This window comes from Gavialis gangeticus, unplaced genomic scaffold, assembly GCF_001723915.1.
Source record: "Gavialis gangeticus isolate Ggan-Ray unplaced genomic scaffold, GavGan_comp1, whole genome shotgun sequence".
NCBI lineage: Eukaryota > Metazoa > Chordata > Crocodylia > Gavialidae > Gavialis > Gavialis gangeticus.
Window position 1 is genome coordinate 71,678,463 of NW_017728993.1, and position 15,854 is coordinate 71,694,316.

The 15,854-nt window shown below is 52.0% G+C and overlaps 2 protein-coding genes across 4 annotated transcripts in view; one reads left to right on the top strand and one right to left on the bottom strand.

Annotated features, from left to right (window-relative positions):
* Window positions 1-15,854, top strand: part of NOS1AP (nitric oxide synthase 1 adaptor protein) — a 210,453-nt gene that overhangs the window by 178,605 nt on the left and 15,994 nt on the right. For all 3 annotated transcript variants that reach the window (XM_019501996.1, XM_019501997.1, XM_019501998.1), the window contains exons 9-10: window positions 1,743-1,908; window positions 2,951-3,100. In XM_019501996.1, coding sequence (XP_019357541.1) covers window positions 1,743-1,908; window positions 2,951-3,100 — 316 coding nt within the window. The remainder of the gene's footprint in view (window positions 1-1,742; window positions 1,909-2,950; window positions 3,101-15,854) is intronic.
* Window positions 9,966-15,842, bottom strand: SPATA46 (spermatogenesis associated 46). Its single transcript, XM_019502000.1, has 2 exons — window positions 15,352-15,842; window positions 9,966-13,525 (listed from the first exon to the last, which is right to left on the bottom strand). Exons 1-2 carry the CDS (start codon window positions 15,611-15,613, stop codon window positions 13,002-13,004), a joined length of 786 nt encoding a protein of 261 aa, XP_019357545.1. The 5' UTR covers window positions 15,614-15,842; the 3' UTR covers window positions 9,966-13,001.

Genomic DNA, 15,854 nt, shown 5'->3' on the forward strand with positions numbered 1-15,854 from the left:
GTTACCCCCAGACTAGCGAGTGTGCTCCGAGAGAGGGGTCGGCCGGACATAAGGCGCCCCTAGGGAGGCATTCAGAGCCTGGAAGGTGGTCGGGCGCAGGGAGGTGGGTAGCTCAACGCAGGAGCACCCCCTACTGGCCCACCTCACGTGGTGGAAACAGCGGAGGGATACGAATACCCAGCTGTGTTCCTGAGGTGGGATCTCTGCACCTGCCACACGGACATCCTAGCTTCTGGCATCATTGTGTCAGGTAAACTGGGAGTGCTGGCTTCACTCCCCTTCTACTATGAAAAATCCTTGCTCTGGCCTGCCAAGAGTATAATGATCATGACAGTCCATCAGGTGAGGGTGCCCAGGCACTGCGAAGTAGAGTAACGGATACCTGCCTGCCCTGAAGCTGCTCCAGGTAGCAAAGTAGTGCCAGTGGAGATTCATGCCATGTGCTCCAAAGAAGAGTTCTGTGCCAGAACCATAGGAGGTTGTGGGCTGGGCAGGAGAAGCAAAGCTGTCTTTGGACCCTTGCCTGCCCTAGGGGCAGCAGCTCACAGCATTGTTAGTATAAGCAGAACAACCCAGAAGCTGTGCAGTGAGGGGACTTGCCCTTCCACCAGCACCTATAAGATCAACTTTCTAGGCCAAGGGTAGCCAACCTGCACCATAGGCAGTTTGTGTGTGGTACACAGCATATTGGGGAGGGAGCAGAAAGTACAGTGGCAGAAAGGGCAAGAAGCAGAAAACAAAGTGGCAGATTGAGCAGGGAGAACAGGGAAGGAAGCAGAAGGCAGAGCAGCAGATTGGGTAGGGGAAAGGGGATCAGAGAGGCACTCAAGGAGGGTTATTTGTGGCATACCAGGCAAATGTTGGACCCCACTGTTCTTGGCACTCTTGGCGTGTTGGTTTTTGTTAAATCCTAACTTGCCTGGCTCCCTTGTGCATGTGGCTGGCTACACTGGCCCTGGGGAATGTAGCACTCTGAGCCTCAAATAGGCAATCAGCTTGTGACAAGGGGATTCATCAATTTTTTCCACTCCCATGGTGTCCATGTGATGCTGTGTCCTTGTTCTGAGCCTGTCCTGGGGGAAGGAGACAGCGGTTCACTGGCCTCACTCTCTGCCTGGGAAGCTGAGTGAACTGGGTGCTGGGCTGCTGTCTTTGCTCACATCCAGAACAGGTGCTTTGGAAAAGCTTCTGCTTCTTTTTTGGGACAGCCAAGATGAGGCAGCTGTTCCCAGTAGGGGAAGTGGGTTTTGTGAAATAGATGCTGGTAGCTACACTGAGGTCAGTAAGCTCTTCCCCTACAGTTCACCCCCCTGCAAACTCTGTCATTCCTGATGAGCCCTAGAAGGAAGAAATGGCTTGGAGAATTGTTTGACCTTGGGTGTTCTCTGAGGCTTCGGAGCCCTATGGGACAGACTGCCTGTGTCACTCAGGTGCCAGGTTGCCTTGCCCAACCCTCTAGTTCGGAAAATTGCAAGTTGACTCTGATGCTCCCAGCTCCTAATGGCAAGGACCCAGACAAAGAACTGGGAAGTCTGAGCTCCTCAGAGGGCACTGAGCTGGAGGGCCTTGCAGATGTGGAGTTTCTGTAGGCTTAGCGGGGTGCAAACATACAACTCTTTAGCACCCATTGGGGGTTCCAAGCTCCCAGTTCTCTGCTGTGGGCAGGTTGCATCCCTGGCTGTCTGGACAACAGGCAGCACTCCCTGGCATAGTGCCCACTGCCTCTCCCTGTCTGTCCACAGGTTCATTTGCTGAAGGACCAGCTGGCCGCGGAGGCAGCAGCACGGCTAGAAGCCCAGGCTCGAGTGCACCAGCTCCTACTGCAGAACAAGGATTTGCTGCAGCACATCTCACTGCTGGTCAAGCAGGTGCAGGAGCTGGAGCTGAAGTTGTCAGGAAGCAACACCAGTAAGAGCTCCTTCCCTTCCTCCCTCCCAGCCACCAGCAAAAGTAATCCCAGTGCACAGCATATAGAGATCTGCTGTTGGTGCCTGTGAGGCATCACCAAGGTGCAGCACCTGCTGTGTCCTGGAGGATCCCAAGATCCCTGTCCCTGACCCCTGTCCTACTGCTGAGTTCCTGTTTTAGGGTTCCCCATCCCTCCCATTACAAGGGCCAAGATCCACCCCATAAACATCAGCAGGAGGGTTCATTGCAAAGCCCTGTCTGAGCATCTCCAGTGCTCTGCATCCCTACTGTTGGCCATCAGCACACAACATACATATCTTATCTGAGATCAGCCAGCCCCCAGGAAGGTCAGTTATAAGTCTCTGGCTGGATTTGATGAGGCATGTTCAAGCCCTTAATGATCAGACCAGTCTGATGTGAATGGGAGAGTATCACCACAATGATTAGTGTGTGTAGAGAAGCATTCTGAGTGTGATATATTTGGTGGGGATAGTTTATGTCTATGTAGCATGGGTGCTTGCATATAGTGTAGGAGTGCAGATGTGCAAAGAGTGTTTGTAGAGTGTTATGTATAGGTGGGTGTATAGGAGGGGGTTTGTGGATAGTTGCAGAGCGCAAGTGCATAAGGGGTAAGTGCATAGACTGCAGGGGCCTGAGGTGCAGGAGTGCATGTGTAAAATGTGCATAGGAGTGCAGTGCATGGCGTGTTTGTGTGTAGAGTGGGTGCTCAGGATGCAGCTTATAGGGTGGGTGTGTCAGGGTGCAGGTGCATAGGACTGCAGATGCTCAGTAAGTTTGTGTAGAAGGGTGCGATGCACAAACTGTTTGTGGATACAGTGGGTGCATGCATGTAAGGTGGGAGACCAGTCCCTCACCCCGACTCCCTGAGACACCTGACACGGTAGAGAGATGAGTAGGAAGCTGTGGTGGGTGGATGAAGGGCTATGGTTTGTCAGCTGGGCTGGCAGACATGCCATGTTGGGGCAGTTGGCCATGCCCTGGGCTGATCCCACTGCTCTCTCAGCCTGCTTTTCTCTTGCAGTGGGCTCCCAAGACAGCCTGCTGGAGATTACCTTCCGCTCCAATGTTCTGCCTGTGCTCTGTGACCCCAGCACCCCGAAGCCTGAAGACATTCATCTGCCGCAGCTGGGCCATGGCTCTGACTTTCCCAGCACCCTGGGCAGCCCCATAGGTAGGAGTGACTGCTTGGTGAAACTGGAGTGCTATCGCTTCCTGCCCAACTCCATGCCTGCCCCACAGGAACAGGTCCTGGGCAGCCTGGAGCTCATCAAGTTCCGCGAGTCGGGCATTGCCTCGGAGTACGAGTCCAACACGGATGAGAGTGAGGAGCATGACTCGTGGTCCCAGGAGGAGCCACCACACCTGCTCAACGTCCAGCCCAAGCAGGACCTGGGTGACAGCCTGGAGGATGAGATTGCAGTGTAGGGCCTGGCTGGGGAATTGTAGAGGAACCAGCGCCCATGACAGTGCAGGGGAGCACTGGCCCCTTGTCTCCTTACTGAGGAAGGGGTGGGAGAGCCCCAAGGAGGTGGGAGCAGGGTTGGGGGTGGTGCCTGGGATGACAGAAAAGCAGCTGCTGGACAGCAGAGCTAAATTCAGTGCTTTAGGCCTTTTTGTGAAATGTTTCTCTATGCCCTACAACTCCTGCCCTCCCGGAGGGTCTAGGTGCTGGGAGTCCAGTGCCTGTCCCAGGAGCAAGATCTGATGGCGTGTTGCTGGGTCCTCCTCTCTTAGGGCAGGGCAGCCCACTGTGACAGGAGCTGGGCACAAATGCAGACACACCACCTCCCAGATGGGCAGTCCCATCGCCACTCTGCCAAGCATTTCGCCAGGCTGGAGAAGCTTCTGCTGTCTCCCAGGCTCCATAGGGAGTGACTAGGAAACCTAGAGCTGCCTGGGCACTACCTCAGGATGGATGGTGAAGGGTAATAACTGCCTTGGCCTGGCCTGGGCACACTGAGGGGGGATATGAAGCAGCTAGTGTCCTGTGCTCCTGCCAGTGGGGGTCAGGGTATGAGCAGTGCCCACACCCACTCCCAGGGGCACAAGTTTTACACACTAGTCTTTGGATGCTTGTGCCCTGGGTGGTGCCAGTTCCAGGAGGAGAGTGTGAGCTGGGGTCAGAGAGCTAACAGCCAGCTGCTTGTGTTATTGCCAGTCTGCCTGAGGCTGAGGCTTCCCTGGCTTTGTGAACCTTTGATTGGAACTCAAGGGGAGCACATGGGCCTGGGTGCAGCTGTGTCACTGAGGGGGGGCTGTGGCTTTGTAGGGAGAGGCCTGGGGAGAGTGCTGCGGGGCTGCTACATGTACTGGAATGGGCCATCATGGGAAGGAGGCCCATGCCTAGTGAAGAAGCTTCCTATGGAGAGAGTTATATGTGGATGGGCCCTAGGCCACGTGGCTAGTCAGGGCCTCCCATTGCCCAGGAACTATTATGAACCGTGGCCCAACCAAAAGCCTCAGTAGCCACCATATGACTCCCAATTTGCCGGGGCTCTGGGCAGATTTAGGAGCCTAGCTTTAGTCCCCCAAAATCTGGTCGTCCGAGCCACTAGCCATAGTATCACGGACGTTAACAGTGAAGGCTTGGGAAGCAGTTTTACCTTTCAGGGGTCAGGTCAAGCTTAGGTGTTGTATCCTTGATGCAGTTTTATCACTGAGGATATTTTCTTTATCCACATTAATCTTTAGTCCCTTTCTGAATCCTGCTTAGCTTTTGGCCTCCCTGGAATCCTCTGGCACAGAGTTCCACAGGTTACCTGTGCATTGCATTAACACACAGGGATTCTGCTTCTCAGTTGCCTTCTTTTTTCATTGAGCTTCCCTTTGATTTTTGCATGGAGACCTTCCTTCTTTGCACCAGTCAGTCTTTGTGCTACCTGCAACCAGGGGCCCCTGGGCTCTTCTCCTCTGACTGCTAAATAGTGTTGGGGTGGGGTGAGTGAAGGGTCACAGAGAAGCCCAGGAAATATTGTGGGGGGAAATCACAACTTTTAATCTTTTCCTTCTGTCAGCATAAGGGAGCTTTGCATGGCCTTTGGGCCCCTTCCTGTTTCTGTTGTTTCATGAGAGGGGGTAACCTCAGCTGACCTCTGCGGTCGGGAACACCATTGATGTCTGTGATGGTGTATATCAGTGTAAGTACTTCTCTGGGCTGTGGTATGTGACCAGGTCACAGTGTTTAATGCACAAGGTGAGGTGGGGCAAAGCTCTTGCCCCTTTTGTACAGAGGAGGACCTGAGGCACAGAGAGACCAAGTGATTTGGGCACATGGTACATCTGTGGCAGAGCAGAGGAAAATTTCCAGGCTTTCACCTTAATCCCCAGGTTATCCCTCCTTCTTCAGCAGTCCTGTCTTCTGTATTGTCCTCCATTCCAGTCTTTACGCAGCTTGCTGTATGGCTTGCTGTTCTGAAGGCAGCATCAGTGAACAACTGATCTATTTGACTCTCTACAGGTGTTTTTCCCTGAACAGTCCCAGTTCATCTAAACCCTACCCATGCACACAAAGCAACTCAGATCATTCTTTTCAGCCTGCCTCAAGCTCTGTTGGTCAAAACTGAATGCCACCTCTGCCCCCTTTGCCCATACCCCTCTGGCCCCCCATAGCCTGGTCAGGTTTCTGCCCTCCCTCACTGCCCTCTTTGGGTTTGACTAACCTCAGCCATTTTGTGTTTTGACCACCCTCTACCCTCCCAGATCACTGAACACAGTGCAACAGAGCCGTGCAAAGATCTCATCCTTATTTTTCTTTCTTTTCCTTTGCATAAAACATGCAAATCAAATGCAAAAAAAGTCACAAATACAGTGAAGGAGTGAGGAAGTTCCAAATGTGAAGGGAGCCAAACTCTTCCCCTATGGCTTTATAAATCGTAAAAGTCACTCCAATCCTCTTACAGACTGGAGATCTTGGCTCTAGAGCAGACGCATGTTATTTGTTCCTGTTTGTTTACAGTCTAAAATATTCCAAAGGATGTGTGACCTGGCTGGGTTTCTGCTTTAGGAGACTGCTTCTCTGGGTATTCCTTGCTAGGTGCAGGATATTGTTTTTGATATGATGGTCCAAGGATAAGAGAGAACTGAGATATGTGAGGTGAGGTAATGTCTCTTATTGAATCATGTTGTATAATTGGAAGAGAAAGACAACAAGTGTTCAGGCTTCAGATGCCCTAACTTAGGTCTGGCAAGTATGTGGTTTCTTACCCTCTCTCATTGTATTAATGCGGCCTGTCAACTGGCAGACATGAGTCCCCAGGAAAAGGTTTCGTTAAGAGAAATGCTTGTTGATGATTTGCTAGAGGCCTTTCCTACAGAGGTACAAGCCAGCAGCCAAGGGTGACTGCACTGCGAGTGTTAGAATGTATTGCTGGAGGGACCTTGCTGGGACGGCACCATCTACCCTGAAGGCAGGAATAGGTGGGTTGCCAGGGTAAGTGGAGGGAGAGAGGAAAGGAGCAGTGGCTATGGGCAGATAGTGAAGAAAGCAGGAGTAGCATCAGGGGAGCAGGTGGGAGTGGGTGCAGTTTTGGAGAGATGAAGAGTTTAAGTGCTGAGGCAGTGGAGGGGAAGCTGAAGTAGGATGGAGAGGACTGCTAACCCTGGACAGTTCTCATGCAAAGACTTAGGGAGTAGGGGGAGCAATGGGAAGAGAGAACGGAGACTTTGACTGAGAGAGGAAAGGGGACGTCTTGGAGCACCAGGCTGGAAAGCAAAGGCACTAAGTCATGCTGCTTTTGACAGCATGGATAGCCCCAGGCACTTGGGTGACAGGCCCAGAAATCAAAAGATTGGCTTTCAATTAATAAACACAAGGCTCTCTTCCTTTGCCGTCTAGTTTCTGAGCCTCGGGGGTGCCCTCAAGTCACATTCTCATGCTGTTTTCTGCAGCCCTCAGGGCTAGAAACCTGCTTTTTTTAGTAGATAGATGAGAGCTGAGATTTTACCATAATCATTGGACTACAGGGGGGCTACGACTTTCAGGTTGTCAGCCAGCCACTCCACTGTGTGCAGAGCTGGTTGCACTCACAAATAGTGTAGATTTGGGGGGGTGCAAAAGGACACTCTCACAAACGCAGCTTTTCTACACCTACTTTTCCAGCCAAGGCAAATACCTGGGGCTAACAAAAAAATTCATGCCCTGCTCCTGTGAGCACAGCTGGGGGACCCCTTTTGGTCACTGAACCTTCAGACTGTAGTATGTTTACTCTTCATATAACCTGTTTCCAAGGAGGGAGGGCTGTTTTGTGGCACAGTTCCCTGGTTATATTGACTGCTTGGCACTTGTTTGCCCAGCTTGGACATGCAATGTTGATTTTTAATGACTCTTTGAAGGGGGAGCTGATTAGAAGCCCACTGGGGTGCATGGTGGGAGAGAGGTGCTGGTGGGTGTCCTGGATACCAGCTTCCAAATGACGTCCTGATAGCTACGCCATTCCAACTGTGCTCCTGCAGGTTGAACGCTGCCATGTGAACCAGTGCCAGGAACTGCTTAATTGCTGTGTGTCACATACTGTAAGGCTCAGCTCTGGAGTTACACTAATGAAAGAGAAGCCAGCCAGGGCTCCAGGGATGATGCCATTAAAGAGACAGGATCTGGGGAGGGAGACAGGTGGCCTGGTTATTAACAGCAAACAGACCCTGTTTACAGACTCCTCAGGGTACGTGGGAGGAGAGAAGAGATTCCTTATTCCAACCCCCTCCACCCCACCCCATATGTCCTACCTCCTCTCCTGCTTCCCACTTCAGAGCCAGTACTTTGTGCTACCAGCTCTGCCAGTCAGGTTTCAGGCTTTGCTGGCTAACAACCTGTCCTCACCTCAACAAGTATGTTGTGGGATGCTTGTTCTACAAGAGCCCATAGCCCTGATCACCCCTATGGGACTAGGAACTCCCCCTGCCTTTCCTGAGATCTTTAGCTGTTGCCCATCACTGCAGTATTTGGTGTCTCCCAAGAGACAATGGCCAATGTGTTAGTCAGCCAGGACCTGTCTTTCCTCTCTGCTCCCCCAGAGGCACTTGACAACATGGGACGTTTGTTCATTTATTTATCCTATTTTTTACTCCCTCCTCACTTGCTTCTCTGGCCTCTCTGCCTTCTTGCCTTTGCCTTTCTGCCTGCTCTTCTTCATTGCTGGCTGTGGCAGGATTCTCCCCAAAAGGGTAGGGGTAAGAGCAGAGTGATGGAGCCTCAGGCTCACCTCCTGCCATGACGGATTTTATCTCCTGTTGAGAAAGCTCCATCTCTTGCCTTCCCCAGGGTCTCCCTGGCATTGGCAGCTCTTGAAGAGCCCAGGAGCCAGGACAGGTCAGTGATGTGCTGCATGCAGCTTTGTCTAGCACAGGGGATGTGGATGAGGAACTGGCTGTGAAGCCATGCTCTGAGGGATCAGGGCAGTGAGCAAGCGCAGGATGTTGTCCTGGGTGACTGAAGGGGCGGGCTGTGGAAGTTTGGCTGAGGCATGTTTTGTGGGGTCAGGGCACGGAGGGGTGTCTGGGTGCTCAAATCTCTCCAGCTGGGATAGGTTTTAACAACCTAGGGCAGGCTCCTTGGACAGAAGGCAAGGTGATGGGAATTTCTTAGTGTTTGGTATTCCTCTGCTCACCAGTATCACTTCCATCACACTCCCGTTCCATCTGGGCACAGGTTTCATTCAGCCAGGCAGGGAGTGGGTTGGGAGAGAGTGCTGTCTGCCCACACTTTGTGTGGGGCACTCTGGTCAGAGAGAGTAGGTTGGGAGGGATTTGGGATGCACTTTTGTTTATCTGGAACTTGAAGTGGCTCAGAGCTCCTCTGCGTGACTGGCCTCATGGACAAGATGGTGGGGTTACCATGATCAGGGCTGCATGTGGGCCTGTTCCTATTAAGACAATCATGGTCTGCCAATGGGCCTGTGGGCCTGCCAATCACAGTGCCATCAACAAGAGAAGAGGACTTAGTCAAGCAGCAGTGCAGAGTGGATCCTAATAGCCTGTCATCAGTCCTGGGCACAGTTAAAACAACAGGAGAGAGGATGCAAGGCCAGGAGAAGGGCATGCATATGAAAAGGGAAAGGAGGGAGTGAAAGAGAGAAGCAAGGGAGATGAAAGGAGCGATGAGACATGAGGGGGCCAGGGGATGGGTTTGTAGGGAGATTTTAATAAGGGTTTGGAGCTCTGGGCTTTGACAGGGGTGTCAAATGGAGGGTGAGGGCACTGAAAAGCACCAGAAGGAAGTCATAGTTTAATCCATAGTCTAGTCTACCCTGCTTTTTGGGGCAGGTGCAACCCCATTTCCCCCTCTCCTTTTCTGCCATCCCGTTTCTGCTCCCCAGCTCACACTCGCTTTGCATCAGCACAGGCAGCAGAAGGGAAAACCATCAACGGCAGGGAAGGGAGCTGGAGCTGCAGTGACCTTGGGATAGTGCTAGGAAAATGTACATGTCAGTGAGTCAGGGAGCCTCTCTAACCACTTCTCTGAGCTGGAGCCAGCTGCCTTGGGGGAGACCAATAGCTGGGTCTCTGTAGCAGCTGTCTGCTCCCAGCTTCTTTCTCAGCACTCAGCTTAGCTCCTGCTTAGGCAAGGGCCAGGGTTTGGAAACGGTGATGCTGGGGCCGGCCTCATTTTGGGGTGGCTGCCTTGGGATTTCTGGTCAGCAGTGCCTGGCAGAGGGGTGCGGTGTCCTGCGGTTGGAGCCAGGCATCTCACTTGCTTTCGGTGCTGCTGGGACCAGGCCCCCCCCCTCCAGCATCCTGCTGTCCCACAGGAGCAGGAACTGTATATGTGTAACTCATACTCCCAGTAACTTGACGTTGCCTATAAAACTCCTCTCTAGCCCCACACTTCTGTTATGGACCTTGGTGAGGTGGTGGGAGGAGGGGGTTAAAGCTCTATTTTTTGTCCTTTCTTTTCCTACAACTTGTATGTTGCTAACTGTTGATTCAATCTATCTGGGAAACAGACCTGTTGATGTAAGTGCACTTAACCCCTGGGTGTTGTCATTAGCTGGTTGGCTTTTGCTAAATAAATCTTTCTATTTCTCAAGGCTTTCTGTTGTCTCTTCCTTTCTTTCTCTGTCTCTCTCTCTCCCTCGTTCCCTCTCTCTCAGTCACTTCCTCCACCTTCCAAACTCTAAGGCCTAGAGCAACCCAGCTATTTTTAGCCTGCATGGGAGCCAGCTTCCTGGAAAATGGGGCGTTCCATACAGTGAAACCTGTCCCATGAAACCAGCCCAAGTTGGATCCAGTTGGACAGGGGTCCCTGTGGCACTTCCCAACAGTCCCTTATGGCATGGTGTGGCACACTGGAGCCACTTCGGGGAACAGGTTCCACTGTAGATGCAGCCCCTTGCTGTGCTGCTGTATGAGAGCCTGCAGCCATTCTACCCCACTCCAGCCAGTGTGACTGGGAAAAAGTTTGGGCAGGAGCTGTCTTTTAGTGGTAGTTTTGGGGGGGCCTGATTCTGCTTAGGGTCTGTACAACAACACTTGGACAATGCCAGAGAGGGGAGGGCCACCCTCAGTCAAGGTCTGTGCAGCACCTGATACACAAAGGGCCAGGTTTGCTCATGGTCTCTGCAGTGCCTGGCATAATGAGAGCTCCCTCCCTGCCCCATCTCCCTTGGGGTCCCCGTGGATTACTGGAATGCACACATTCAGTTACAGTACTAATGAAACACTGGCAGGATCTCCGTTCCTTGCTGCAGGGGGAAGCTGCTCCTGCCCCACAGGGAGTTTGTGCCAGGGCTGTAGACTACAGTAGAGAGCTGTCCAGCTAGAGCTTGCAGTCCTCCCTCAGACAAACTTCCCACTGAAGCAGTCCTTTCACAAGACTCTCGGCAAGACTAGTTTGGAGACAGTTGTTTCAGTCCTTGGCAATATGGAGAACTCAGACCTATGACTAGTCAGTACCCTGTATGGATGGGAAAGGAGAGGGACTGCTCCTCTCAGTTTTAAGAATGCCCCAAGGGCTGACTGTGCATGGCCCATTATAATAACTACCGTCTCTCCACCACAGCACTGTCAAGTCCAGCTGCCCTTGAGTGCACTATATGGGACTCAGTGTTGGCAGTTGTGCTAGCATGGCAATCTGCCTTTCACAGCTAGCAGGTATGCCCACACATCCTACCCTACCTGCCATTTACAGTCACAGCCCCAGCCAAGCTGTAATGCGGCCAGTGAAGCTTTGAGTCCCTCCATTTCAGTCCCTACTGGAGCAGCCAAGAAGGCAGCTGTCACCCTGGCACAGAACAGGGTTGAGCCCCATTTGGTGCCATTCTCTCAGCATCCATGTATCACAGACGGCATAGCAATTCAGTCTATGCCAGATTGTCATCTGTTTTGTGGCTAGAGTGGCTCAGGATTGAGCTGCGTTTGGTTGGTTGTTGCTGCTGAACTTAAGCCCAGTGCAGTAATGAGCTGACTTCACAAGATGTGGCACTTGGCTACCATCTCCTCCTGCATGTCTGCAGTAATTAGTCTTTGTTACCACGGCACCAGAGCTAGGACATCTGTGTTACATTAAACAGGTGTCTGGCATCCTCTGGCTAAGGCCAGTTGGAGACCCAGAATTCTCGTTCTGGGGGAAAACCCTGAAATGTTTGAAGAAAATTGTTCCCTGTCTAAATGAAAACGTCCCATTTTAAGGTTTCCCATGAAATGAGGGAGTCCAATGTGATCCTGGTTCTGTTTTCTTTTTTTAAACAAAATTGCAATGATTCCCCAATATGTTGAGAACCTGAAAGCCCTGAGAGCAACAGCTTGACCTTGAACTGAGCCTCCCAGTTCCTTCAGGGTCCTGCCTCTGCAGTAGCCTGTGAAGCAGGTGTACTGGCAAGGAAACCAGGGTATCCTTGGAAATTTGCCTGGTTTCCTGCTGGAGATTCAACAAAATCAACTTGTTCCATTGTAATACCTCCAGCCAATTTGCCTGCCTGACTGTGTCTCATTGAGGCATGTGAAGCATGATTATGGCTTCAAGTTTGACAAGTCTAAGGTTTGTCCTGCACAGCTCCCAGGCAAACACTAGAGTCATCATTATGTTTCCCTGTTCCAATTAGAGGAAGACATTTTGCTGAGTAAATTTGATCCCACAAGCCAGGCCTTTCTTGATAGCACTTTCTCTAATGATCAGGTGCACCATAGAGAGGCTGGGGATTGTCTTCTCTGAGCTCTGGAGGAGCAAAGCCAGGCAAAGCATGAGTTGACATTGTGTATGTTAGAGCCACCTCCGTTCAAACCAGTTACTGAAAGAGCAGATAGCAGGAGGGAGGAACAGAAGACATGCCTACAACCAGGACTCCCACTCTGTCTCCAAGGTCCTTCCAGGTGCCTGGGCTCTTCTGAAAGCAAGGTGGGTTTGAGATTAGGCAGGAGCTGAGAACAGAGGGACAATGCAAGGCAGGATTTTTACACCAACACCCACAGGGCCCTGGCCTTTCTCATCTCTCTCAGAACCATGCTGGCCTTCTCCCACTTTCCAGAAGGAGCCCATGGGGCTTGAGTAGCCTCTTGGCACTTCCTTTTAACTGAATTGTCCTCTCTTTTCATTTCTGCTCCCTCTCTCACTCCAGGTGACCTGCCTGGTTCTGTTGAGTTGTATGGCAGTCGCACACAGGCAGTGGCTTTCAATATTCTCCTTTTAGACCTAAGGTAGCTTTTGACTTACTCTTATATTTTCTGAAATCTCTAAAATGTTGAAGATTGGTGATAGGAATCTCTTACTAGCCTGGGGGAAGGGTGCAGCTCTGATTAGTGAAGCAGAGAGGGGACTCTGCTGGGCTGACTATGGTGACCCTGTTGGACAGTAGAGACTATGACTTGGCAAGGGTGGGAGGAGACTGATCCCAGCATGATGGCCATGGCTTCTGTGACCATGTAGGAGCTGCAGACAACCAACCCATAGGCATGAGTCTTGTCTGGATGGGGTGTTCATACCTTTGGAAGCTGCCTTCTCCCAAGCAGGAAAAGTCATCAGCAGATTAAAAACAGCTGCTCCTAATAATCTGATTTATTCTGGTTCTGTAATAGGGAATGAAGTGCGTTGTGCTGTCTCCACAATGGTAACAGTAGAGACAGGGCACCCAAGCTGGTCTGGGTCACTTGGGCATTTTGGTGGTGTTGAAGGGTAGCCCATCATCAGGTCGGGCCTTGCGCTCCTTCTCCCACAGGGCTTTGAGCTTGTGGTAATACACCTTGCAGCTGAAGCCCTCCTTGAAGCTGCACTTGATGTGAGTCTTGAGGGCATGCAGGGTGGGGAACACACGGCAGCATGCCACACATTTGTAGCCATTGTGAGGCAACGGCTGCCACTTTGAAGCTGTGAGGATGTCCCGGGAGGTGATGCTGTTTCGGGCTTCCCAGCCAGAACTGGTTTTCCTGTTGCTCTTGTGGAGATAAGTCTTCTCCAGGGAGCATGAGGAGGAGGAGATGCTCTCTGGGAGGTCCTCAGATTGGTCAGTGTCCCAGTCACTGACTGCCAGTGCATCTGGAAAGCTGCAGGCTCCCAGCTGGCCTGTTTTGTCCATGTCCACTAAGTAGCTGTATGGGGAAAACCAGGGCCGGTAGATGATGCAGTTACGCCCTGGTGACTCATTGCTGTGGACTTTGGTGAGGACACAAGCTACCAAGAAAAGAAGGGGCTGAAATGAATCTTCAGGGCCTGTGACCTTGGCCACAGCCAGCCTTTGTACAAAATCTGCCACAGCCTCCAGTAGCATTGGGAGCAATGCTTACCTGCTGGGAAGGAAATCTCAGAGCAGAAGGACTCATGGGCTTCTTCCTCTCCTGCCAACATAGCCATTCAGGGCACCAAGACCCAGCCCTGCTCTGAGGAGTTGGGCTGTTTTACAAAGCGCTCATTCCACCTTGACCTAACTTTTCTCCTCCCCCATGAAAGGCCCCCCACTGGCTGTGGATGCTGTCATACCCTGAAGCCATCTCTGTCACATGTGGAAATGGCCAGCTTCCCTGTCTGGGCAGTGTCTGCTCCCTCAGTCCAACTTCACCCCCAAGGATGGGCATCCCCTGCCACAGGTCTCTGCAAGGCACATGCAGGGGGGTTGAGTGACGGGACAGGCAGGCCTAGGGACACGGCTGCGAGAGGTTATGCACACACACGACCTCGCTGGGTGATGCTGAGCCTGTGCCTGACAGTGCTCTGCTGGCATAGGAGCAGTGAGACGTGTCCTGGACCAGCCCCTCAGTGGCAGCAGAAGCTTGTGGAATCCCTGGTGTGAATCCCCAGAGAAAAGGTGATGGTGGGACAGGCAGGGCTTTAGCCTCTCGCTAACTCCAGCTAAGGTACAGGCCCCGGACATGCTATAAAGCTGACTTTGCTTAGCACAATAGGTTACAGGCCTTTGAAGGCTGCCCTGTGCCCCTTGTCCAGCCCTAGATCTGGCAGATGCTATGGGAGAGTCCCCTGTGAGAAGACTGCTAAGTGGGAGAGACTGCGGTGGCCTTTCTGGGGCCCTGTGGCCAAGGATCAAGGGGTGAGCCCCCTGAGGTACGGGAAGCCTCAGCTCGGGTGTTTGTGCAGATGAGGGCGGTTCTGTGCGGGTGTCTGGCCCAGGCCACAGATGCTGGTCATCCACACTGCACTAGAGAGTTCTGTCCCAGAGTGAGAATCCTGCAGGGCAAAGCCTCCAGGGCCTTCTCCATAATCCCTGTTTTATAGATGGAGGATGTCAGGCCCCAAAATGTCAGTGACTTGCCCGTGGTGGAAATAAGATACTGGTTTCCTGACTAACAGCCTCCTCCAGACATGGAGGAGCTGTGATCCAAGAGGACACAGAGACGGGGAAGGAATGGAAATTTTGCTGGCTGCTCCCTTTGGCTCTGCTACTGACTCACTGTGAGACACTGGGCAAGTCACTTAGACCTCAACTTTTCAAAGATGGTTTTGAGCATCCAAGTTTGGAAAGCTGAGACCCAATTTCCAGAAGTGCTAGGTGCTTCTTGTTCCCATTGACCTTAGTGAAAGCTGGAGATGGTCAGTATCTTTGAAAAATCTGGCTCAAGGGCTCTGGAGTAAAGCACAGGAAACCAACACTCTTAGGAAAATACTGATCTCCCTTTGCTTCAGTTTCCCCATTTGGGCTATGGGGATACAACTCTACCCTGTTCTCACTGGGCATTTCTAGGCTGCTTTTCCTCCCTAGAAGGCTTGGGAGAGTGCTGGAGAAGTGTTGAGCCATCCATTAAACTCTGTCATGCTAGCCTATGGTAGCTGCTGGGACTTGCTGTCCCTAGGCAAGCTCGTCCTGGCCTTGTGGCACTCTCCCCGTGAGCAGCTGCAGAACCTGTCGCTGTGATGGACTGTAGTACTAACCCCCCCAGGTGGGGCCTGCAGGTCTGATGATGCCTTAAATCATACTAAACATGTTAACCTCCACGTGACTTCCTCTTCCATGGCAATGGACACAGGACACCATGCTGTGTCGTTACCTGGCAGGCTGGAGGTGCCCCTGAGGGATGGTAGATCAGGAGTGCTCTTCATAGTGCAGCTGGGTAGACATGGTCCAGAAATGGTGAGCAGGGAGAAGTTCTCCATTGTCCTCTCAAGGGTGGTGCATGGAGCAAGCTCTTCTCCTGGATGAGAGCTCCTGAGGTGGTGGAAAGCATCTGGCTGGATTGCTGATGTCCTTGATATTGTGACATCACCAGCTGACATCACAAATGGCAGCTCCATCAGCACTAGAATGGGCATCAATTTGATGCCTGCGACAGGAGCAAAAGTATTGTGGATCACTCACCTGGAGCCTTAGTGTTTGCTTAAATAAGTCCAGATTTTGCAGCAGGTGCTCCAGACCTGTGGAGGTCAGGTAAGATTCCCTCAGCAGACAGTGTGCTTTCTGAACTCAGACATATTGTGGTCTAAGGGGAACATTGCACAGTCCCAGGTATTAGCAATGAGTGTGTCTGGAGAAGGGAGCGGGGACGAGATCGCT